Source organism: Ctenopharyngodon idella, chromosome 2 (assembly GCF_019924925.1).
Source record: "Ctenopharyngodon idella isolate HZGC_01 chromosome 2, HZGC01, whole genome shotgun sequence".
Lineage (NCBI taxonomy): Eukaryota > Metazoa > Chordata > Actinopteri > Cypriniformes > Xenocyprididae > Ctenopharyngodon > Ctenopharyngodon idella.
This window is the reverse complement of record NC_067221.1, coordinates 21018999-21042994: the sequence shown is the minus strand read 5'-3', so window position 1 is coordinate 21042994 and position 23996 is coordinate 21018999. Positions and strand designations below refer to the sequence as shown.

Genomic DNA, 23996 nt, shown 5'->3' with positions numbered 1-23996 from the left:
TCTTCTTTTTGTTTCTAATTCTTATTTTGTCTGTTGACATGTCTCACTTTGTCTGTCTTGCAATGTTTTGTTTCTTTTCATTCTGTAGCCGTGATAAGCAGAACCTGCTGCATGCGATGGCGTCTAAGCAACGAGATCTGGCTGCTATGGAAAAGAGTCGAAATAACCAAATTTGTCGTTTTGGTGAGCAAATGCCGGGACTGCTGAGGGCTATAGATGAGGCTGACCGGCAGGGTCAGTTCAAGAGGAAACCTGTTGGACCACTTGGTAAGTAACCTTACAATGTGGACAAGCTACTTCTCTCTCATTTATTTCAGGATGTAGTTTAGCTCTTAAGCCCAGAGTATTCTTCAGTTTACGCATACTCTACACACTGAGCTCGCTCATACGTCTTGATGTTTATTTTTTTATTTTTGATGCCAGTGTTAACAAGCGCTTATGTGAAAGGATCAAAAGATACCCTGCAACTCTAGTTTAAACTGTTTTGTTGGTCATAACTTCTGGAGAGAAAAAGCACAAATACTAGACAAGGATGAAACTCTTTAGTTCACACACACACACTATCAAATGGAGTATACTTCAAAAGGCTATGTGTTCAGCTGTATGCATATGCTAAAACTGAAAAGCAATGTCATATGGAATTTTGCTCAAAGGGTCTTTTGTTTCTAGGATTCTGCATCCGACTGCGGGATTCGGAGCTGGGTCTTGCAGTGGAGAGCTGTCTGAAGTCTCTGATGTTAGCTTTCTGTTGCGATAACCACGCTGATGAGAGAGAGTTACAGAGAATCATGAGTCACTGCTTCCAGCATGGCAGAAGACCTCAGATCATCGTCAGCACATTTACCAACACACTCTACAATGTCAGCAGCAGGTAGCTAGTGAACACCTGTCCTGACCTGCCATCTTACTTAGGAATGGTTTCCAGTGTTTTCTGTAATTTGTCTTTTTCTGCTTTATTTTCATTCCCTGTATATTTGGTTTGACCATATTAAATGCTGTTAATATAATGGTAATTACACATTTGGGGTGCTTTTTTATAAAAGGTCATATTTGCAGGAAAAAACACACTGACCTCCCACCCTGGATTTCTTTTCTTTTTAATGTCACTTTTGCACCAGTAGTAATTTTTTCCAATAATCAGAGTTAGAACTTCAGCGCAGTAAGATTGAGATAGAAATTAGGAGAAGGTGGGGTCGGCTGAGGTGAACTTGTCTCTTTATTTAACACTTTGCCAAACAAACAAACAACACTACCCTGGCTTACACTTAAACAATACCTCTCTTCTTGGCTGAAACATCAACACAGTAAGGCAGCTTGTGACGAGTTGACCGGTAGTCTCTCTCCCTTGTCTGTTAGCCAGCAGCTTTTATTCTTTCCCCATGCCAATTACTGCAATGAGACACAGGTGTTAGTGGTTCTGCACTTGGCCCACTTATTCCCAGGCTGTTTCCGTAATCACTCCCCCTTTATAGGGGAGTATACACCGCACCAGTTCGTCTCCTGATTCGCTCTCCCACTGCAGACTCTGCTAAACCACACCCCCTTGCCACGAGCAAACCTCTTCACTCCTGTTTACATGGTTTTTATTATTCACGAAGAATTGTGGTTATTTTTACCATCATTATTCACGTACCCCAATCCATAGCACAAATGATGAACTCACATACAGTAGGTGTGTTACTGGCCACTGTTTTAATCTACTTATATCCAGTGGAAAACACATTTCTATGGGCGTATTGGATTTTTCGGTTACGCGTCTCAAACGTCTTCATTTGAATGTTTTTGTCTATCAGTATACTACATTATATTCATGTTACGCAACGTGAACTCAGTTTCTTCAGCATCCAAAAAAAATGTTTTGCTTTGTTTATGATTGTGCACATGACGTTATCTGTACATCACAAGCACATGCTCACTTTTGTCAGTGAAATAGATTCGATTTAAAGGGTTAGTTCACCCAAAAATGAAAATTCTGTCATTAATTACTCACCCTCATGTCATTCCACACCTGTAAGACCTTCGTTCATCTTCAGAACACAAATTAAGATATTTTTGATAAAATCTGACGGCTCAGTGAGGCCTCTATTGACAGCAAGATAATTAACACTTTCAGATGCCCAGTACCAAAGACATATTTAAAACAGTTCATGTGACTACAGTGGTTCAACTTATGATGTTATGAAGCGACGAGAATACTTTTTGTGTGCCAAAAAAACTAAATAACGACTTTATTCAACTATATCTAGTGGTGGGCGTTTTCAAAACACTGCTTCATGAAGCTTCGAAGCTTTACGAATCTTTTGTTTCGAATCAGTGATTCGGAGTGTGTATCAAACTACCAAAGTCACGCCCCCTAGTGGTGAACCATTGAAATTTCAAAACACTTGACAAAACGAAGCCTCGTTTACTGAAGTCATGTGACTTTGGCAGTTTGATATACGCTCCGAACCACTGATTCGAAACAAAAGATTCGTAAAGCTTCGAAGCTTCATTATGGTTACTACAATTATGAGCAATATTGCCTAAATCTCATAATAATCACATTATGAGCGTCACTGTGAGGTTGTTTTTAGCCAGTACTAGTTTGTCCCTCAAAGTACCAAAGGAAACTTGTATGATTAAGAAGATGATGAAATATCTGCATCTTTTTCATTTGTTTTCAGGGCTGCCAATCACCCTCAATACCCAACAGTGCTCCAGGCCCTTGACATTGAGAATCCAGTTGTGGCCAACTGCCTGATAGACATGAGAGGAATTGAAACCATTCTGCTCATCAAGGTGAGACCAAGAGGAGGACCACGAGCATTTTACTGTTTGATCATGATGCTTTTCCACATCCTGTGAAGTGAAGAGCTCTGTTCATCTTTCCCACAGAACTCTGCAGAAGCGAGAAGGGTCATGCAGGGTGGACACCCACCACGCAATTGCAGGGAGGCCTTCACATGTGAGGGGGACCAGGTCTACAATAACCGTTACTACTCTTGCGACCAGAACCGAGCGCAGTACCTCACTAAAGATGTTGAAGAGGAAATCAGGTTTGAAAACATTAAACTCATTTTTGAGATGTATGGATTCGTTTCAGTGCATGGCTAAAAATAAATTAATTGTTTATCCTAGTCTTTGGTCTTTAAAAATCCCAAACTTGAGATGAAAATTTCTACATGTAACGTATTCTAAACTAAAGCGCGGGGCCTGGAGGCAACACTATCTCGACCTTTTGTTTCAAAGTCAAAAAGAAACTGATGAGATGGAACAACAACAAACTACTTAAGATGATTGTGTGTATGGGGATATTTTTTATTAGAACTTTTGGAGAGTAAAGGCCTGTTCATGCTAGGGGCGACAATTATAACGATAAAGATATAGTTGTAAAAATCTTTTTAAATGTAAAAGAAAAGTCCTCTCCATAATGATAACAGAACATATAAATGATTTCATTAGAATCACTTTCACATATAAACATTCATCAACTCAAACATCAGTTGTGGTAAGCGGAAGCTCAAGTATGAGCTTGAGGTTCATGAACCAATGAGGTTCATTCTCGTGTGTTATGCAGCACATTTGAGCTTCCACAAGAGGTTTGATCTCACATGTCAAGCAGGTTCGGTTGAGCTTCTGTTTATGTTTGCTGATCAATGTTTATATGTGAATAAAGTCCTAAATTCAATCTGTTCATCATATAAAGTGATTGTGTCTCTTCAGAACGCCGCGGCACGCTATTCTATGTAAATCTGAGTTTTTGTCCTAACCAGCCATGACGGCGATATGCTGAGTTTGATTTTTAATGTGAGTTTGAATATCATTTTGCATGACCTTTATAGTCATACTTAAAGTGACAATGGATAATTCACCTCAGATGTTGAAAATAAATGAAAAAACATTCAAACTGTGAACTCAATATGAACAAACAAGTCAAGTGTATTCTATGACATAGTATGTATCAGTCACTCTGTATGTCTTTTTAATGATGTTAGCATGGTGTAATATTTATGAATGTGATTATGTACGCATCCATTTTGTTGTTAGTGCAGTGAGGTTGCAGAGACTCCACACACACGCTTTTCTGATTGGCTGTGATTTTTGATTGATTTTGTCACATCCTGTCATGTCATGCCTGATGTAGACAGACAAATTGCTTGTCTCTGGAATCTTATCACATTGTGCCGCGTTAGAACATGGTGTTATACAGTTCTTGGCATTGTGAAGACTGCAAGTCTATTCCTCACAACAACTTTTCATCCGTGTTAAATTCAGTATGGTGTCTAACCTGACTACGGTCTATAATTAGAACATTGTCGTCCGATGGTTAGGATGCTAATATACTTAAAGTTATAATTTTTGGTGTGAACAGAGTCAGACCTTAATAATGCAGACATTGGAAAGGTTGTGTCAAACTAAGGTACATTTTGTGCTCAATTTTTCATAGAGATTCCTAACTGTCTAGCTATGTCCACCAAACTTTGCACCATCCTTCAACCTGTTCTGATGTTTGTGCTTTTTAATCAGATTTACAGTTACAGTTTTTCAAAAGACTTATAAATCATACAGAATTAGTTTTTTTGAGAAAGTAAAAATGTACACAGTTTCCTGTGATGGGTAGGTTTAGGTGTAGGGGTAGTGTAGGGCGATAAACAATACGGTTTGTACAGTATAAAAACCATTATTCCTATGGAATGTCCCCACAATTCACAAAAACAAACGCGTGTGTGTGTGTGCGTGTGCGTGCATTTTTGTTGTTATTTTACTTACTTTTTCATTAATTTGATGTTGATTTGGATTTGGAATTGATATTCTTATGGACTGTTTTCTATTGAGCTTATAAACAATAAAGAATGATCAAAACCTTTTTTCTTTGTTCTGCAGACATTTGCAGTCTGCCTTACATTCCCAGAGAGCACAATTGGATCGCTTTCAGCAGGACGTGCAGCAGATTAATGAGGACTTAAAACAGAACCAAATTCTTCTTTGCAGAGCCTATGAAGACCAAAAGAAGGCCCAGGTCACTAAATACCAGCCGTGCACAGACCACATCATCGTGTTTAACTGAATGTGGCCTAATATGTATTTTTTTTTTTTGTTGTTGTTTATTTTGTCTAACAGGAACGTTGTCGGAAGCTTCAGGCAGAGCTGACGGAATTGCAGAATGTTGAGGAACCACAGTCAGAGGACTTGAAACCTTTGGTACCAAACAGGTTCACTCATTATGAATATAAGTGTTATGGTGGATTTCTGTGTCTCATTATGTCTCTGTGTTCAGGAGGAGGAACTGGAGGAGCTCAGCAGCCGGATAAGTGCATGTCAAGTGGAATTTGAAGCTGCGCGGAAGCAGACGCAGACACACAAGAGGGAATGTGAGGAGGCCGAGCAGCTCTACCGGCAGGAGAGGGAAGCTTTTAACAGCATCGCAGAGGAAGCTGAGCCCATTAAGGTCTGAGAAGTTTTATTCAAGAGTGTGTGTAACATCATTAGTTCCTCCTGACCAACCACTTCTGGATGACTTTTAACCACTAGATTCCTCTCAGCTAATGTTTAAATACGGCAGCTTCAAAAGCATCAGAGTCTTGATTTTGTTTTTGGGGTCTACTAGAATGTTTTCATGCTTGAATGAATAAAAACACATTATTTTTCACATATTTAAAATTATTGCAGCACCTCTTTTCACAGTCTCTGTTTAGTTCCTGTTTTTATGAAGCCCCTCCTTCTGAAATGTGCATTGTGCTCTGATTGGTCGTCTGGACGAGTGTGTTGTGATTGGTCAACCACTTTGAGAGTGTTTCCGAAATGTTACACCCCTTTACCATAACCACGAGTTTCAGCACACTATTAACGCAACTCAACTAGGCTTCGCCCCCTTTTTTTGCTTATGTCTTGGGCGGGAATTATTTAAATGATGAATATTGTGACATCTATGTTCATCTACAATCGAGGCGCTTCAGGGAGTTCAGAAACAGTGCTTACTGATAAAGAGAGTAACTCCCTTTGGAGTGATTGAGCTTTGTAACTTAAATTTCTGTACTAATTCTAACTACATGTTAAATAAACCTATTGTACCTGAAAAACTTAATTTAATTCATATTTTTGTTATATTGTATTTTTCCTATTTGTAATTTGCTTCCTTTTTCTTATTTTTAAAAACAGAAATGAGATAAAATAACGCAAAATAACTATGTTGTGATATATATTGTTACCGTGAAATAAAATGTCTCACATTGTGAAATAAGAATTTTGTCTATCGCCCACCCCAAATCCAACCTAGTAAACAGTTTTGTTTTATGTGATTGAGTGTAGGAGCAGATGAGCAACAGCGATCAGGAGGTGGCGAGGAGTAAACACCACAAAAAACACTATGAAGACAAACGCAAAATTCACGTGGAAATGATTGAGACACTAAAGAGGGACCTGAATGTGAAGGAGCAGGAGTTACAGGTGACCAAACATTGACATATTAAACTGATTTATTAGATATGAAAAGATTAGAGTTTGTTTGACTGAATCTGTTTTTTCTACAGGCTTCCATTGCAAAAGCCTCAGAAATCTGCCCCGAGCGTTTGGATGTGAGGAGGACTGCGAAGAGTTTGGACAGTGAAATCAGCCGCCTCAGACACAAGATCAACACGCAGCAGGACCAACAAGGACACAGAGACACTATTGTCAGGTACATATACACAGTTCCTGGGCGAATCTAACAAAACATTTCAAAAGAATGTGACCGGATGATATTTCACCTCATAATCAAAAGAAAGAAATAAGAAATCCTAGTTTACATAAAGAAAACAGAAGCCTATTTTTAAAAGTGTTAAGATCTGGTTCATTGTGACATTATTTGCAAGTCATTTAAACACATGTGCTTTCAGATTCTCCTCTCAGTTCTTAAAATGAACCAATTCATATATGAAACTATTTTCTCAAACATACATTTCTATACATATCAAATACATCTATCCATGTCCAAATACGCTATCAAAAAGTTTAAATTTTCAATATATTGCTATATATCCTAATTATTGTTGACATGTATTCATTACTTCCATTAGCCCATTGTTTCTACCTTAAATTAATTTGCTAACAGTGACTGTAAATTAAATTGCCTAAATTATTACATTGTTAGCTAACTGTGTGATTATATGTACATTTCTGAAATTACATAATTTGGACACAGTCAACTCTGATAACAGATTACTCTAAATTGTAATGTTGACATGCACTCCTTGTAAAGCTGCTTTGAAACGATATTGTGAAAAGCGCTAAAAAGAAAAAAAAAAAAAAGGAATGTTATAACGGAAAACAATACCAAAACTAACAAAAGTAGCAAAAAGTCTCAGGTAAGAACATGTTTTTGGACCTGTAACATTAAAGTGTTGTGGTATTTGAAGTATCTTGGGTAACTATGTTAATACCATGGTATTCATTCAGATTTCCATGGTATTATCTTAGATTGTACTATGGTGCTGCCACAGTACTTTTTTGTAAGGGTTGTTTTGCATGCATATTGGTGAAGTGCATCTACATGCAGGTATGGTTTATTTGCCGTGATGTTAAAATGCTGAAGTTGTTGGTCATTAAAAATTCTAGGCAGTACCATGAGGCAAAGGAAAACTTCAATAACGTAGCCCGACAAGTAAAGGGTTTGGAGGCTTTCATCCGCCAGTTGTCCGAGATCATGAACACCAGACACTATGTCTACGCTGAAATGAGAATGTAAGTTTCACTCTTGATTCATTACAGGCTCTTGATTTTTGCTGACTGATTTGTAGGGGTTAAACGGATCATACTTGATCTGTACGGACTAGGCCCCACGATTCGGCACGCATGTGATTCACGGATTAATTGCAAAGTTTAACCATCATCAAGTGAAAGTTCATCATTTGCACGTGTTTTGTCTTGTAATGAGGATGTTGTGTGTTTCCAGGTATCTTTCTGTACGCTGTAAGTACTACTTCGATTCCATGCTTTCTCAGAGAGGGTACATAGGGAAGATGACTTTTGACCACAAAAATGAGACTCTGTCCATATCAGTAAGTCATTGCATGATGATAACATAATGGATGTAGTTGTTTTCTTGATGAATTAGCACTGGATGACTCAGATAAAATATTAATAGATGCATGCAGTTATGTATAATTGAATTTTATTAAATAGCCCATGTTCTCAGAGAGTATTTTACTATGCATGGAACCGTGACAGTACTTGCCCTTGATGATCGTCATCGGTCTCTTCCTCAGGTTCAGCCAGGAGAGGGTGGTAAGGCTGCTCTGAGTGACATGCGCTCACTGTCTGGAGGAGAGCGTTCGTTTTCTACCGTGTGCTTCGTCCTGTCGCTGTGGGCCATAGCAGAAGCTCCGTTCCGGGCCTTGGACGAATTTGATGTCTATATGGTAAAAAAAATAATAATAATATATATATATATATATTTTTTATATTGTAGTAATATTTGACATTACTATTGTTTTTACTGTGTTTTTGATCAAATAAATGTATCCTTAGTAAACATAAGAGAAATCTTACCAAACCCAAATTTTTGAATGGTAGTTTCAATACATTTTGGCATTTCTACAGTCCCGTTTTCACTACAGAAACAAGTATTTTGAAAATAACACCTACAAATAACCACATTCTCAGGAATTTAGGTAATATTTACCAATTAAATAAAAAAATAAAAAAAAGTTCTGTGTAAATGTATAGTTTCTTTAACTGGTTACTATTTTTTCACCTTTTAGCTTTTTTTAGTTCATTTAAAAGCTTCTACAATGTTAAAAAGTAAAAAAAAAAATGTGATGTAGTTTAATAGGTGGCTATAAAGTATGTATACATATTAATTATACAAGTAGAAATAAAAGTTTATAGTTGTATTTAGATGAATGTTCCCCTGTTATTTTTTTTGGAGGTCTCCTACATTGCGTCGTTTACGTGCATTCAAGGTCAAAAAACTAAATAATTTTCTCATAATATACATTGCAGCATCACCTCATTTCTCAGAGTCTGAAAACAGTTAATTCGAAGATTCAGTCTCTCTAAACCCCGCCTTTCCGAGAGCTTTCTCTGCTTTGATTGGTCAGACGATCCAGTCTGTTGTGATGGGTTGACCATTTACAGTGCATGTCAGAAATGAAATGCCTATTACCTTCAACTCTTCCTCAGCACTTGTACACACAGTGATACGAACAGTAACGATGGCGTTGGTTTTTCCGTATAAATTTCAATGCGAGTCCTCATCCTTTTGAAGTGCATACAAACTGGATTTGCTTTCACAGTGCTGAAAACAGCGTCTTCTCACCATGAACAACACAAACCAAATCTTTCAGGTCTCATCAACAACTACAGTTTTTGAGGGCAGATCAAAGTAGATGTTCGTAGACAGCCAATGAAGACCATTGGTTATAACAGGAAGTGAGACTGGAATTGCTGAATTGCAGTTCAGAATCGATTCTCTGTTTCTTTTAGGTGACAATAACTTTATTTGTCATGCACTTTCATCTTTGCAGACCTTTTACACTCACAAACAGCTAAATTACACACTGCGTGAAAGGGAATATTCAAAAAAGCATAAAAGGGGCACTTTAAAAATAGTATGTCACACTGAAGGACACTGCTGTCACTGCTTGATATGTCAAGTAACGTGTTAAATTAATGTCATGCTTAAAAAGATATTACATTTAAATCAAAATGAATTTGAAATAAGTCTAAAGAGCATTGTGTGAATACAAAAAGACATTTGTCATGGCTACTGATGAGAATCAGGTGAGGGAGTCATGAAGAAGAGTGTGCAGTCACTCTATTGTGTGTGTGTGCTCTCTCAGGACATGGTGAACAGGAGAATTTCGATGGACATGATGTTGAAGATCGCTGCAAGCCAGCGCTACAGACAATTTATTTTCCTCACACCACAGAGCATGAGGTAAAGAGCTTCTCTGCTGTTAATGTAAAACTGTAGTTAGATTAAAAGATCTGATTGTGTTATTGCTTTATTCTTACTAATAATAATGTACTGTTCTTCTTTCCTTTTTTCCAGTTCTCTTCCGATAAACAACATGATTCGTATCCTACGTCTCAACGACCCTGACCGTAGCCAGTCAACTCTTTCTTTCGGTCAAAGGGACCCAGAATAATGCTGCTGTCCTCTGAACTGTGGTTTACACCTCTGCACTTTATAGTTCTCTATCTTTACTTTATAGTTCTCTATAAATGTTTACATTTTTTATTTTTTTCCAAAGATGTCATTTAAAAGTATGTACATTTATAAACGAATGTAGTTATTTAATACCAAAATTTGCAGGTCTCGTTTTGTTCTGCACTTTAAATTTTTCTAAAAAAAAATAGTTTTTAAGTTTTATAATACGAACGTGATTACAATGTTATTTGCATTGAAACTCGGTTCAATAAACCTTTTGAAAGTAATTTTTATTTCATTTTTTCAGTCTTCCATTGTTTTATTTTTATTGTTGACTTAAAAAAAGAAATTAAAATGTTTCCTAGTTCAACAAAAGAAAAGCCATCTGTCACTTTATTTTGTGCATCCATTCACCAAAGTCATGTGGTGTTGTACTGCTGTGGCCTATTTCATGAAACTACCTTAAAGGATTAGTTCACTTTAAAATGAAAATTACCAAAAGCTTTACTCACCCTCAAGCCATCCTAGGTTTATATGACTGACTTCTTTCTGATGAACACAATCTGAGTTATATTAATAAATATCCTGACGCATCCGAGCTTTATAATGGCAGTGAACAGAACAGAGTATGAAGCTGAAGAAAGTGCATCCATCCATTATAAACGTACTCCACATGGCTCTGGGGGGGTTAATAAAGGCCTTTTGGAGTAAAACCATGTGGCTGTGTAAGAAAAATATCTATACTTAAGTTATAAAGTAAGATATCTAGCTTCCGCCAGACCGCCTTCCGTATTATGCTTTTTTTTTTGTAATTTGAATACGGAAGGCGCAGGACATGGCATCAGCGTTTTGAACTGCAAGAGTTTTACACTTTCTTTGTAAGTTGAATACAGAAGGCGGTCTGGCGGAAGCTAGATGAGGAAGCTTTTATTAAACCCCCGAGCCGTGTGGAGTACGTTTATAATGAATGGATGCACTTTCTTGGTCCTGTTCACTGCCATTATAAAGCTTGGATGCATCAGGATATTTTTTAATATTACTCAGATTGTGTTCATCAGAAAGATGAAAGTCATATACACCTAGGGTAAGTAATGCTTTGGGTAATTTTCATTTTAAAGTGAGCTAATCCTTTAACTCTTTCCCTGCCATTGACGGGATTTTCCGGCAGTCCATGTTTTCACTGTTTTATGGTAGGGGGGCCTATTATGCATTTTCTGAAAGAATGCAGAATCTCTCAGAATCAAAACACAGGCGAAGAAGCAGCAGAAACAAGCGATATAAGCATTGCTTATGCACATGTAAAATAACATGATCATCAAACATTAAACAGCATATAAGTCAAAACTGCCTAACGTTACTGAAATGTTGACCAAGGACAAGGTGTAGGACTGCAAGCTTTGGGGTGTTGTTGAGGGAAATTATCTACTCAGTCTATGTTCAGTCTATCGTTCTGACTCTGATCCAGTTTTGACAAAAATGCAACTTTTTGTTCAAAATGTTGCCTTTTTTTAATGAAACTTATCCTTATTCAAGAGTTAATTTTAAAAAAAAATGCGTGATTTTTACATTAAAAAGCAGAGGCTCTGTTCTTTTGACAATAAAATATTCTGGCAGCCATGAAAATTTTTGTGAAAAAATTTTAAAAAACGCTGGCGGGGAAAGAGTTAACTATTTCATGGTTACCCCATGTACGATTGAGTTTAGTTGGAGCAAACTAAACTCAAGGTTTCTTCAACTAGCTTTGTGTAACAGTCCACTGGTGTAACAAAAACACCTAACTGTACGGAATAATGTAGGGTCTAATTCTGTTGAAAGAAATCACATGAGAGATTAAGCCAACCATGTTACTTGTTTTCAAATGTCTGTTGGTCCTGTTTTTGAGTTTACAGTAAATTATGTCTTTAAGCATTGACCTTGAACAAATTTGACTTCTGAATGGGCAGAATGGAAATAATGCTGTAAATTGTGGTTTTCCAGTGCAGTTTATGACATGCAGTCACAATGGCAATGATTCAGTTCTGTGGTAATCTCTGAGCCTGTACTTCAGTTGCAATAAGCAACTGTGGTGTCCATCTATCTTTGTCAGTGAGTCTCTTACTTGACTCACTGATCGCAGTTCCTCTTTGAATCAGCTTGTCGTGGCTGGTTATATCCTTTCTTTTTTTGTGGCGGTTCCCCTTGATAAATACATCTGTGGTTTTTGTGATTGATGGTGTGCCAACTGGCACCTGAACATTTTGCATTTTTTGTTGCCTTTTCATCGCTCAGTCATTGTTCACTGTTCCCTATTAAGTATATTCAGATATGTTAACCGAACAATTATTTAAAGGATATTGAAATCAAAATTAGTTCACTTATATATAATATCATATATTAGATATCGTTATAGGTTCCAAAGCCATCTTTAGCAGAAACATGCATTTAAATTTTATAGTATTTCTTCTCTGGAAAAATAGACCAAAAATAATGACTCATCAATCACTACAGAGATTATGCAATCAAATCATTCCTATAATGAGAATTTCCCTCCAACAAACAAGTATTAAATCATAATTCATGGCTGAGATGTAAAGCCTATTTTATATTGATTGAATTAATTCTTTAATGTCTTGATATGTCCGGTTCAAACATCCTGTTTCAATAATACACTGGACAAAAACAGTTCTTAAGTGACTGCATTTGTCATTTAGCAGAGCATTTGTTATACAATCAACTCCAGAATTATTGGCACCCTTGGCAAATAGGAGCAAATATGGCTGTGAAAATAAATGTGCATTGTTTATTCTTTTGATCTTTCACTTAAAAAATTCACAAAATCCTAAACTTTCATTAAAGTAAAATAATTGAAAGTGGAGGGTAACTAACATTATGAGAAAACAAATGTTTTTCTCCAATGTATGCTAGCCACACTTATTGGCACTCCTAGAAATTCTTATGAGTAAAATATCTCTGAAGTATATTCCCATTCATATTTACATTTTTTTTTTAGCACACCAGGGTGATCATGAACATGAAATTGTCCAGCCATGACTTCCTGTTCCACAGGAGTATAAACATGAGGAAACACAAAGGCCAAATTCCCGTAATCTTTCATCACAATGAGAAAAACCAAAGAATATAGTTCTGATGTGCAGCAAAAGATTGTTCAGCTTCGCAAAATAGAAAGTGGCTGTAAGAAAATAGCTAAAGCATTGAAAAAGACCATTTCCACCATCAGGGCAATAATTAAAAATTTCCAATCAACAGGAAATTTTATAAATCTGCCTGGAAGAGAACGTGTGTTTCTATCGTCCTAATGCACGGTGAGGAGGAGAGTTTAAGTGGCCAAAGACTCTCCAAGGATCACAGCTGGAGAATTGCAGAAAATAGTTGAGTCTCTGGGTCAGAAAGCCTAAAAAAAAAGATCAAACAGCACCTACATCCCCACAAGTTGTTCGGGAGGTTTTCAAGAAAAATCCTCTGCTGTCATCCAGAAACAATCTCCAGCATATTCAGTTGTCAGACAAGACTGGAACTTCAAACAGGACCGGCTTCTATGGTGAGATGAAACTAAAAAAGAGCTTTTTGGCAGCAAACCCACCAGATGGGTTTGGTGCACACAGATAAAAAGTACCCCATGCCCACGGTTAAATATACTGCTGGATCTTTAATGTTGTGGGCCTATTTTTCTGCCGGAGGTCCTGGACATCTTGTTCAGATACATGTTATCATTCTATCAAATTCAGTGTCACATGCTCCTTCAGAAATCATTCTAATATGCTGATTTATTATCAATGTTGGAAACAGTTGTGCTGCTTAATATTCTTTGATGAATAAAAAGTAAAAAAAAAAAAAAATGTATTTAAAGTAGAAATATTTTGTAACAATATACACTACCGTTCAAAAGTTTGGGGGTCAGTAAATTTTTTCTTTCTTTTTTTGATAGAAATTAATACTTTTATTCAGCAATGATGTGTTAAATGAATAAACATATATTGTTTGAAAAGATTTCTATTTTGAATAAATGCTGTTCTTTTTTATTTTTTATTTGTCAGTGGATCCTGAAAAAAATATCACAGGTTCCAAAAAATATTTATAAGCAGCACAACTGTTTCCAACATTGATAATAACTGAGTATCAAATCAGCATATTAGAATGATTTCTGAAGGATCATGTGACACTGAAGACTGGAGTAATGATGCTGAAAATTTAACTTTGTATCACAGAAATAAATTATATTTTAAAGTATATTAAAATAGAAAACCATCATTTAAAATTGTAATAATATTTCACAATATTACTGTTTTTTTAAATAGTAATATGTCCAACTCCAAACTTTTGACCGGTTGTGTGTGTGAGTGTGTGTTTCATTTAATTTTAGGCCATAATGCATTAGTATTTTAATTAAAGGATATAAATAGATGTGTTTTAATGCAATTACAAAAAAATTCCTTGGAAAAAATTATTCCAGTGGTTACGTGAACGAAAAAATTAACAGAATTTTTATAAATATAATATATAATATATGTGATAATATAAATTATCACTTATAATTAACAGAACTAACACTTGCATTTATTAAAAAGAAATTAACATTACAAAAAAATGTTTAAAAATCACAGCATAGTGTGATCTTTAGGTAAGAAAGCAAGACCAAAATAAAGCATTATTAATTTTATTGCATAAGTTGCCAGTTTAGTTGTATAAATATGTTAAGAGCTATAGCTGCCACAAATCATCAGCTTATTAAAAAATAAATGCAATCAAGCAACGATTATTCTGGCAATAAAACAGGTAGCATAATAATTAGTGGCTGTATAATTTAGTGTTAGTAGACAAATCTAAATTCAGGGCTCAAGTACTTTAGGTAATATATGTGGCTTCCAGTTCACCCCTACAAAACAAAGTATAGGTCTAAAATGGTTCATCCAGAGGTCAATGCGATTCCTGGCCATCAGTCCTTGGTTGCATCGGCATAGAGCAGGAATCCAGAGAATGTGCTGTCGTCCTCGCTGCTGGAATAAACACCGTTCCAGTCCCGCAAAGTCTCCAGCCATACCTGGTCTCCAGATGATAAACGAAGCACTGCCATGTTGGAGGCCTGGTCAATGTCCTGGCCATAAAGGGAGTCACGAGTTCGCAGTTTCCGAATGCCATTCACCTACCAGGGCTGCACGCAGGGGGCGATTGCGCACAGTTATGTAGTAGGAAAAGACGTAAACTCCTCCATGAGTGCAATTGAACTTACTGGCATGGGGGTCCCAGTGGCCCTCCTCGTTGTAAATGACTTTGTCAAACTTGATAGGCAGGCCAGGTGGCGGGAACGATCGGCTAGGAAAAAGACCGACACTAAATGCTGAACGCTTCTGAACGGCAGGTTCACCTTTAAGGCCCTTGAATCCCCTGACACCTCGTGCTCCCTTTAGGCCTCGTGTGCCTTTCATCCCTGGCATCCCCCTCTGCCCTGGTGGTCCATGGGGTCCTGGAGGACCAGGCTCTCCCTGCTTACCTGGGGGTCCTGGGTCTCCCTTCAGCCCCTTAGCCCCAGGAAGCCCATCTGTGCCATTCAGACCTGGCACGCCCATGTCTCCTTTTGGCCCTTGAGGCCCTGGCTCCCCCATACTGCCTTTCTGCCCTTTCTCTCCAAATGGACAGTCTCCTTTGTCACCTTTCTCCCCTTTGATGCCATCTGGTCCGGGGGGGCCAGCCAGTCCTTGTATGCCAGGCTCACCCGCTTCTCCCTTTGTTCCATTCCAGCCGGGCTCTCCCCTGTCCCCTGGGTCTCCTTTCAGCCCGGGTAAACCGGTATCTCCTTTGTCTCCTTTGAGGCCCATTTCACCTGCACACATTAACATCAACTACAATTCGAAATTTAAGGCCAATTCTCAGGAAATTCTCAGGTTGCTGATTAACTGCTTGAAAAGACTACTGGTGAACATTTAAATTTTCCCAGCTCTAAATATATTTAGATAATGTAGTATTGCTCAGTTCTGGTGTGCCTTGTAAGAAATTATACACTGTAATTAAAAAGACGATCATCACCCTTATTAGAGCTTCACCATAACAGAGTTGAAGTATCAAGCTTGATAAGGTCAATGTAAATGTAATGAAATGCTTATAAAGACTAAAACAAACCTATATCACTTAGAAAGGTGTGGTCAAAACGACTCTGATGCCTTTGAATATGAAGAATATGATATAATAAATACCAGTAGTTAGATATTACTTCTAACCCTAAAGTTCTATATTATTTCAACCCTGTCACATTTCATTTGCAATTCTTATACTTGGATAACTGAGTAAATTCTGATAGTACTGCTCAGTTTCAGTGTGCCTTGTAAGAAATTAAACATTCTAATTAAAAAAGATCATCATAACCCATAGTGGGGCTTCACCATAACAGAGTTGAAATATTGAACTTGATGCGGTCAATGTAAACGTAATTGAATACTTTTAAAGACTGTAAAAGAAACATATATCTGTTAAAATCATGTGGTCAAAAGGTCTTCAATGATGTCACTCATTTGAATATGTTAAAAAGATCAAAGCATTATTTTGAAAAGGGGGAAATATCACATTGCAACAGGGTGGAACAGAAAGTGAGGAACATAGACAAATTGTAGATAAAAAAATAAATGCATAAAGCATTTTAGAAAAAAAATCTACATGTATTCATTCTATAACATATAACCAGTTGAACTAATCCTAAATATAGTTACAGCCTTCAAAATACTAATAGATATTTATCAAGCTATTATTTTTAAAGGGTGGAAGCATAACAGGGTTGAACAATGTGTGGGACAAAAACAAATTCTTGGATTTTCTCTGGGGGCAGACTGGGTTTTATTTAAAATATAAATTAATGCTCTTAAAATTCCTACATACTAAACAGATTTTTTCTTGTTTTTTGTTTTTTCCTAGCAGTAGCAGTAGTAAATAATGGCACCGTTTCCTGAGAACAGTCCATAAATCAGCATAGCAAGCATAACATAAAGTGCATCAAAGACTGGGTTAGAGCTTTTGTCACAAATGAATGTACCTTTCTCTCCTTGTTTCCCAGTAACACCGGGAATCCCAGGTAGCCCACTCACTCCAGGATCACCTTTCTCTCCTGAAGGAGGAAAGGACATCTGTCTACAAATGATTTGCACGTCTACTCTTTGCTGACACAGTTAATCAGAATAGATCTCAATCCTTAAGAATACACAAAGGTTCACAAGAGAACAAAAGCCCTGAACACTGGTGTATTTATTTACTTCAGTGGTTACTCCTGCTTGCTCAGGATAGAAAGAGACAAGAATCAGAGATAGAGAGCTCTACTCACACTTTTTTTCACAATTTGGCAGACAACCTTTTGTGCAATCTCAGGGAACTAGCATTACCAGTTTCGAGACAAATTGTAGGTTTTGCCAACTTGTGAGAGCATGCAGTACTACAGGAAAGGGAAAAGTTCAGTCTGTTTGATCTAGGCGTGGCAATTGTTCGTTCTAATATGGACATGGGAGAAGCCTTGAAAATACACAAACTCCATGAAATTCTCCTTAGCTAAGGTCCAGGTTTTCTCAAATGTTTGTCCTCCTTGCGAAACAATGATATGTGTATACACAGTCAACAGATGATGTCCATAATCCTTTGTTTATAACCTTGGATAGACTAACTTCTATATATAAAAAAAAAAAGGTCATTGTGTAAACAGTATTTGCCTAAATTCCTTTTGACTCCTTTATATTAAATCTTAAATGTAAAACTTACGATTATAACATCTAATATCTTTTATACAACAGTTATTTCCAGTCCTATTTGACTGGTCAAGCAACGTTCGAAAAGTGCTGAAATTTCACTCTTTGTATTACTTTTCTTGTTTGACACCTAATCCCATGAGGCCACAGGAGTGGAGTTGTGAATGGCAGTGAAGCGAAAACTGATGCCTTAGGTGTGCGGATTTCGTTCATATTATATTCAAAGTACATTTTTAATGGTCCCAATGTTCATTCCTTGTTAAATGTATGCGATTGTTTGCGATTTCAGACGCAGTCACTAATTTATTCAGAAATAATCAAATGTATTATGAGTGAATCGTTAGCTGCTTCCATCCAAAGTTTCAAATTTAACTTGTGCGCCAAATTGGAATATTGCATTAAATATTTGTGAATAAAGCACCGTTTCCATCCAGTGAGTCGATAAACTGTCGCTAAATATCACTAAGAAAAAATGGAAGTTTCTGCAGTAGGAGAAGCCACTGTATATAATAATTTTCTTATATAGTTAATTACTTGCGCCTTAGAGCGCTTTTGGAGGCAGGTTCCTGCTGTATGGGAATGCAGACGTTGTGCAAGACTGTTCTGGGAGGTAATTATACCAAACCACTTTGATGACAGACTTTGCTCAAGCATTTCAGAATGACCAAAATTTTCAGATGCTGTGCAATGAGATCAGACAAGTTATGCCGTCCCATCGCAAAGTCACGTCTTTATGATCATCGAAGAATTTAATCAGTAAATGTGTTTCCATCGAAGTTTATGCACAAGTTTTCTTATCGGATAAAAATATATTCCACTCATTTGAGCTCATAAGTTTTTTATGTGCATTTTTAGAATTTATACGCATCGTGGCCTTTCCATCCAGCGATTTTTTTTTTTTATGCGATATCCCAAAATGCACCTAAAAATAGGTGAATGGAAACAGTTATTGAATGGTTTACTCAACCAATTTCGTTCAAGCTCAGTGGTTTATTAAGAAACTACTGTTCATTGCTCGGAGACGTAACAGTTAATCCTGCTTTGGCTTTGCTATGGAACGATTTTCTTCGCCGGAGCAAAAACAGACAAGTAACTGTGTCTAATATTGTGTCTAAAATGTAAATTACTCAACATTTACGTCTTGTTTACTGAACTCTTTTGATCATCTTTTGCTACTTAAGTTGAACACAAGCACATGACATTACCATACAGACCTTTTTCTCCATGTGGCCCTGGAGTGCCAGTGAGTCCATCTTGACCTGGAAGTCCAGGAGGTCCCATCTCCCCCTTTTCTCCTGGAATACCTTGCAAGATTACAAATAAAGTGTGAAGTTTAATTTAGCATTTGGTACAGGATATCAGCTAGGCAATTACCACTCAACTTCTTACCCGGCAATCCCTTTTCTCCTACCGGTCCTGGAGGACCTCTCTCTGGTGGACAACACTCACAGAAGTTGAAAAAGCACTCGTTGTAGTCCAACGTGTAGTTCCCAGGGCCCACCCCAGGAGGAACCATGGCCTCCGTGTGGTAGTCAGCAGAATAAGCATCACTGGAGTAAGTGGTGCTGTCGGTGGGGGAAATAGAGTACGCATCCATCATGGAGTCTGTGACTTCCTCTGTGATGCCAATGGCGGTGGGGCTCACAGTGGTAGTGATCGAATGGGACCCCAAGCGGGCTGGCAGCTGTGGAGGACCCCCTTCATCTCGAGGCGGAGGCTTCTTTGTGGGTTTCAGTCGTGGCCACTGTGTGGTCTTGGGTAGTGATGCTTGAGTCCTTGTTGTTACCTCCAGCAAGGCCATCAGCAGGATGACTGGGTGGAGAATATTGGGCATTGTCCCAATAGCTGCACACAAACAGCAGCCAAACGCGCTGAAGACAGAAGTGGACACTAAACGGATGTTGATAAAATAGATCTTTACATTTCATGAAGAAAAACATACAGTTACTTACCTAGTCATCTAACTTCAGTGCCACCTCTCCGTTCCCTTCTCTAAGAGAAATCAGCATCCAGTTCACTACCTTTTAACAACCTGTGCCTCCCCGTCCCCCCTTAGCCCAGCCAATGAGAGTGTTTTCTGCAGCATGGGCAGGTGACATACACTTGGCACAGACCCGAGGATTTGATACCTGAGGAGAAGCTAATGTGATGGCTTTAGAAAGTAACATATCAGTCCGCCTCATTCTCATGCATCTGTATCCCTTACTGTGTTATATCGTGTAGAAGGGCAATTAATTTGCAAATGGTTACACATGAGTATACACACATATACCTGTCTATGTATCCTCTTCATTCATCATATGACTAAGAATCAACAGGAAATTAGGAAAAATTATGTAATTATACATAATTGATTAAATGTATCTGGTCACTTAGTTCACACAAAGAAAGAGCACATTTTTCAAGGGCAAATGTGAACTTTATACATGACTTTACATCCACTAAAAATGGCTCAGAAAGTGTTATTTCTGTGAACATGACACTTAATATTTTGTATATAATGCAATGAAACCCATACATTAGGTGTAACTTATGCGCCCAAATACTTTTTAGGTCACTATATGAGAGTTTCATATAATGGAAAGGAGCTCAGACTCTGCCGTTCAAAAGTTTGGGGTCAGTAAGAAGTCTCTTATGCTCACCAAAGCTGCATTTATTTCATTAAAAATACAGCAAAAATTGTGAAATATTATTACAATTTAAAATAAATGTTTTAACATATTTTAAAGTGTTATTTACCTATGATGGCAAAGCTGAATTTTCAGCATCATTATTCCAGTCTTCAGTGTCACATGATCCTTCAGAAATCATTCTAATATGCTGATTTGCTGTTCAATAAACATTTCTTCTTATTATCAATGTTTAAACAGTTATGCAGCTTAATATATTTTTGTGGAAACCATGATACATTTTTTTCAGGATTCTTTGATAATTAAAAAAGTCCAAAAGAAAAGCATCTACTTGAATTAGATTGAATCAAATTTGCTGTAGGATTTACTTTGAAACCATTTTCACTCTAAAAATTCACAAATAATTACAAATAAAAAGGCAAGTAACACAATTAACCGTGAAATTTTGAAGTAGAAAGACTTCTTTCTTGTAAAAACGTAATACTCTTTAATTTACAACTTTTTGCAAATAAGTTTTTGTAACATAATAAATGTCTCTCACTTTTGATTAATTTAATGCATCCTTGCTGAATAAAAGTTAATTTCTCTCACAAAAAATTTTGTACGGACCCCAAACTTTGAATGGTAGTGTAAATTTTATATATTGTAGGCTATATTATAAAAATATTTAACTGATGATATCAGTGAACACTGATGCTCTCTTATGTGCTCCACAAAGGTTGAGTAAGTCATGATTTTCCCAAGGATCAAAGAGAATCAGAGACTTTTGGGGGATTTTTGAACGGTCTCAGTGGAGAAAACACTAACACTTGGGGGGCGAATGGTCGTGTATCCTAGACGCCTTCAAACCCTTCCATCAGACACACAGTCTGCTTCCTAACAGTATAAATGTACAAAATTTGAACGACGAAACCCCGGGTCAAAACTGCCTTCTACAGAAATGTGGCCTGAATTCTGTGTAACTGGTCCATTTGGCCGAAGCTCAAAGGGAAGCCAAATAATCAAAGCAAATGAGACGTTGGCCCATGAAACAAAGTCATGGCAGTCATTCTGTGGCCCTCCTTCAGGAAATCCAGCACTAGTGACTTTTATATCTCAGGGGGTTATTGACCAGAGTAACCCCAGAGTTAAGATGTTCATCTCATACCTCTCGACGTGATAAGATCTGTTCCAGCGGTGCAATGACATCATTCAAGGAAAAACGTTTAAATTACACCTCCGGTGTTTGTCAGATCAGTGGAGTGTGATTAAAGCGTGACTGTGTTCATGACCAAGGTATGACACCTTAAACTGGGCGTAATCAAACTCTTCAACAATGTACGTTTTATCTAAACTTTTAGGAAGAAACTTGCTGCCACAAAGCTATAGGGTGTTTTGGGGTGTTTTGTTGCTATAGTGTTTCGGTCAGGCAAGAAACAGGTCTCAACAAAAATCACAATTTGAGCATTATGACCATGTTTTAAATTTTTGGACTAACATTCATTTTGATTATTTAATGTCAAAGTCAATTAAGCATTCTCTTTTTTATTTCTTAGTAACAGAAATAGTATTCTAACAAAATTGCTTATTAATATTTGAAAAAGAAAAAATCTACTTGACTGTAAAGTCTTTTAAATTATCACTGTGACCTTTTTATGACAAGGTTAGTTCAGGGCAGCTGTAAAATATATTATGTGTGACTCGCCCCAAAAATATATTTATGAATTATTACAAATGTAAAATAATATGTGTATAAAATATTTTTTTTATATTTATATCTATTTATAATTATCATAAATAATCATTTTTAAGTATTTATGAATAAAAAAAAAACACTTTTAACTTTAAAATATATTTGAAAACTTTTTGTTTTAAAAGTGATTATGATTTATTTAAGGTGGAAGGAAAAATATGTTATTTTTACATTACTTTTTAGTTATTAAATACAATTTTTGTTGAAAATAGTATAAACATTTTTCAAAATTGACTAAGAACTTGCTGACTGTTTTAACCCTCAACCCTCTCGTTGCTTTTAAATCTAGATTTTTAAAATATTTTTATTAAGCCTATTTTCAAAAAATATTGTTGCCTTTGTCATGTTATATCGCACATGATGCAAGATGAGTTACAGTACACTCTTAAAAAGGACCTATTATGCTTTTTTTAGATTTTCAACTTTAGTGTAATGTCGCTGTTTGAGCATGAAAAAGGTCTGCAAAGCTACAAAGCACAAAGTCACTTCAAAGCGAGTTATTCTCTACATCAGTAAGCACTGTTTCTGAACTCCCTGAAATGCCTCGATTGTAGTCTTAAAGGGATATTTCACCCAAAAATGAAAATTATTCCATGATTTACTCACCCTCAAGCCAGCCTAGGTGTATATGACTATCTTCTTTCAGATGAACACAATTGGAAATATATTTAAAAATATCCTTAGTCCTCCAAGGTTTTTTAATGGTTTATTACACATAGTACGTCGTGGCATTGTGTACTATGTCACGGACGTTAACGCTTTTTGGACGTATGTCGAATGCGTATGTATGGCTGTCGCGCCAGAAGCTCTTTATTTTACTTTATAAAGTTTTAAATAAGGATATTTGTCTTACACAAACGCATCGATTCACAACCATTCACAACCATTATAAACCTTGGAGGACTAAGGATATTTTTAAATATATCTCCGATTGTGTTTGTCTGAAAGAAGATAGTCATATACACCTAGGATGGCTTGAGGGTGAGTAAATCATGGAATAATTTTCATTTTGGGGTGAACTATGCCTTTAAGTTTTCATCTGGGAACGAAGAAAAGTTAATATAAAGAACCTTTTTTGGAATGGAAAGTTTCCATGAATATTAAAGGTTCTTCATGGAACCTTCAATGCCAATATGGAACTTATATTTTTAAAAGTGTCACTGAAATTGAATGATAGGGATATGGGTTTATTAAAATCTCTAACTATTACTAAAAATGTAATAGTGATGCTTTCCTTAGCAAACAACACTAAAACAAACAGCAATATGTTTTAGCAGGCATTACCCTCTCCACTTACAGTGCCCATTAGATTGGTCTAACACTGTTTCTGTGTACACAAGAGCACCATTTGGGAGAATGAGATGAGAGGTGTGGGGGGATGCTGTGGGTTGTAACTTGAGCCTGAGATACCAACCCTCTCGTTGCTGCTACAGAGGCCATATGCATTAGCTTCAAGAGGCTCAAATGCCCTGTGCTAAATGACATGCCCTTGTTGCCAGGTAGGCAAAATGGAAACCATTAGTCAAACCAAAGATCTATTTCTCTACAACTCACTAAGCTTCCAGTATTGCTGCACCACAAAATAAATCCCATTAGACTTCTACTATGAAAATGAAATCAATAAGATGTGCATCCATTATTCAGCCTCTAGAAAGCCAACAGTATGGTAAGCACTTTTCTGAATCACAGTTTTGCATCAATTTTTCCATTAATATGTATTTGCTGCATCCCTAAATGGATTCTTCACCGGGCAAGCAACTTCATGTCAGGGCATGAAGTAAAATAACTTCAAACAGTTAAGGATTTCC

General features: G+C 36.9%; 2 protein-coding genes across 2 annotated transcripts in view; one reads left to right on the top strand and one right to left on the bottom strand.

The window, feature by feature from the left end:
* The window catches only part of LOC127498205 (structural maintenance of chromosomes protein 6-like), a 29727-nt gene extending 19317 nt beyond the window's left edge, over nucleotides 1–10410 (top strand). Inside the window, exons 14-27 of the mRNA XM_051867305.1 lie at nucleotides 89–267; nucleotides 670–871; nucleotides 2664–2778; nucleotides 2875–3035; nucleotides 4864–4999; nucleotides 5101–5181; nucleotides 5258–5428; nucleotides 6289–6426; nucleotides 6510–6655; nucleotides 7573–7698; nucleotides 7910–8015; nucleotides 8223–8375; nucleotides 9798–9895; nucleotides 10010–10410. Coding sequence (XP_051723265.1) covers nucleotides 89–267; nucleotides 670–871; nucleotides 2664–2778; nucleotides 2875–3035; nucleotides 4864–4999; nucleotides 5101–5181; nucleotides 5258–5428; nucleotides 6289–6426; nucleotides 6510–6655; nucleotides 7573–7698; nucleotides 7910–8015; nucleotides 8223–8375; nucleotides 9798–9895; nucleotides 10010–10106 — 1909 coding nt within the window. The 3' untranslated portion in view covers nucleotides 10107–10410. The remainder of the gene's footprint in view (nucleotides 1–88; nucleotides 268–669; nucleotides 872–2663; nucleotides 2779–2874; nucleotides 3036–4863; nucleotides 5000–5100; nucleotides 5182–5257; nucleotides 5429–6288; nucleotides 6427–6509; nucleotides 6656–7572; nucleotides 7699–7909; nucleotides 8016–8222; nucleotides 8376–9797; nucleotides 9896–10009) is intronic.
* A 2667-nt stretch (nucleotides 10411–13077) lies between these two features.
* On the bottom strand, nucleotides 13078–22270 carry otol1a (otolin 1a). Its single transcript, XM_051869285.1, is given in 6 exon segments — nucleotides 13078–15248; nucleotides 15250–15926; nucleotides 17127–17198; nucleotides 19041–19130; nucleotides 19216–19697; nucleotides 19779–22270. Coding segments are annotated over 6 exon segments (1536 nt in total). The 5' UTR covers nucleotides 19787–22270; the 3' UTR covers nucleotides 13078–15041.
* Between the last annotated feature and the right edge of the window lie 1726 nt (nucleotides 22271–23996).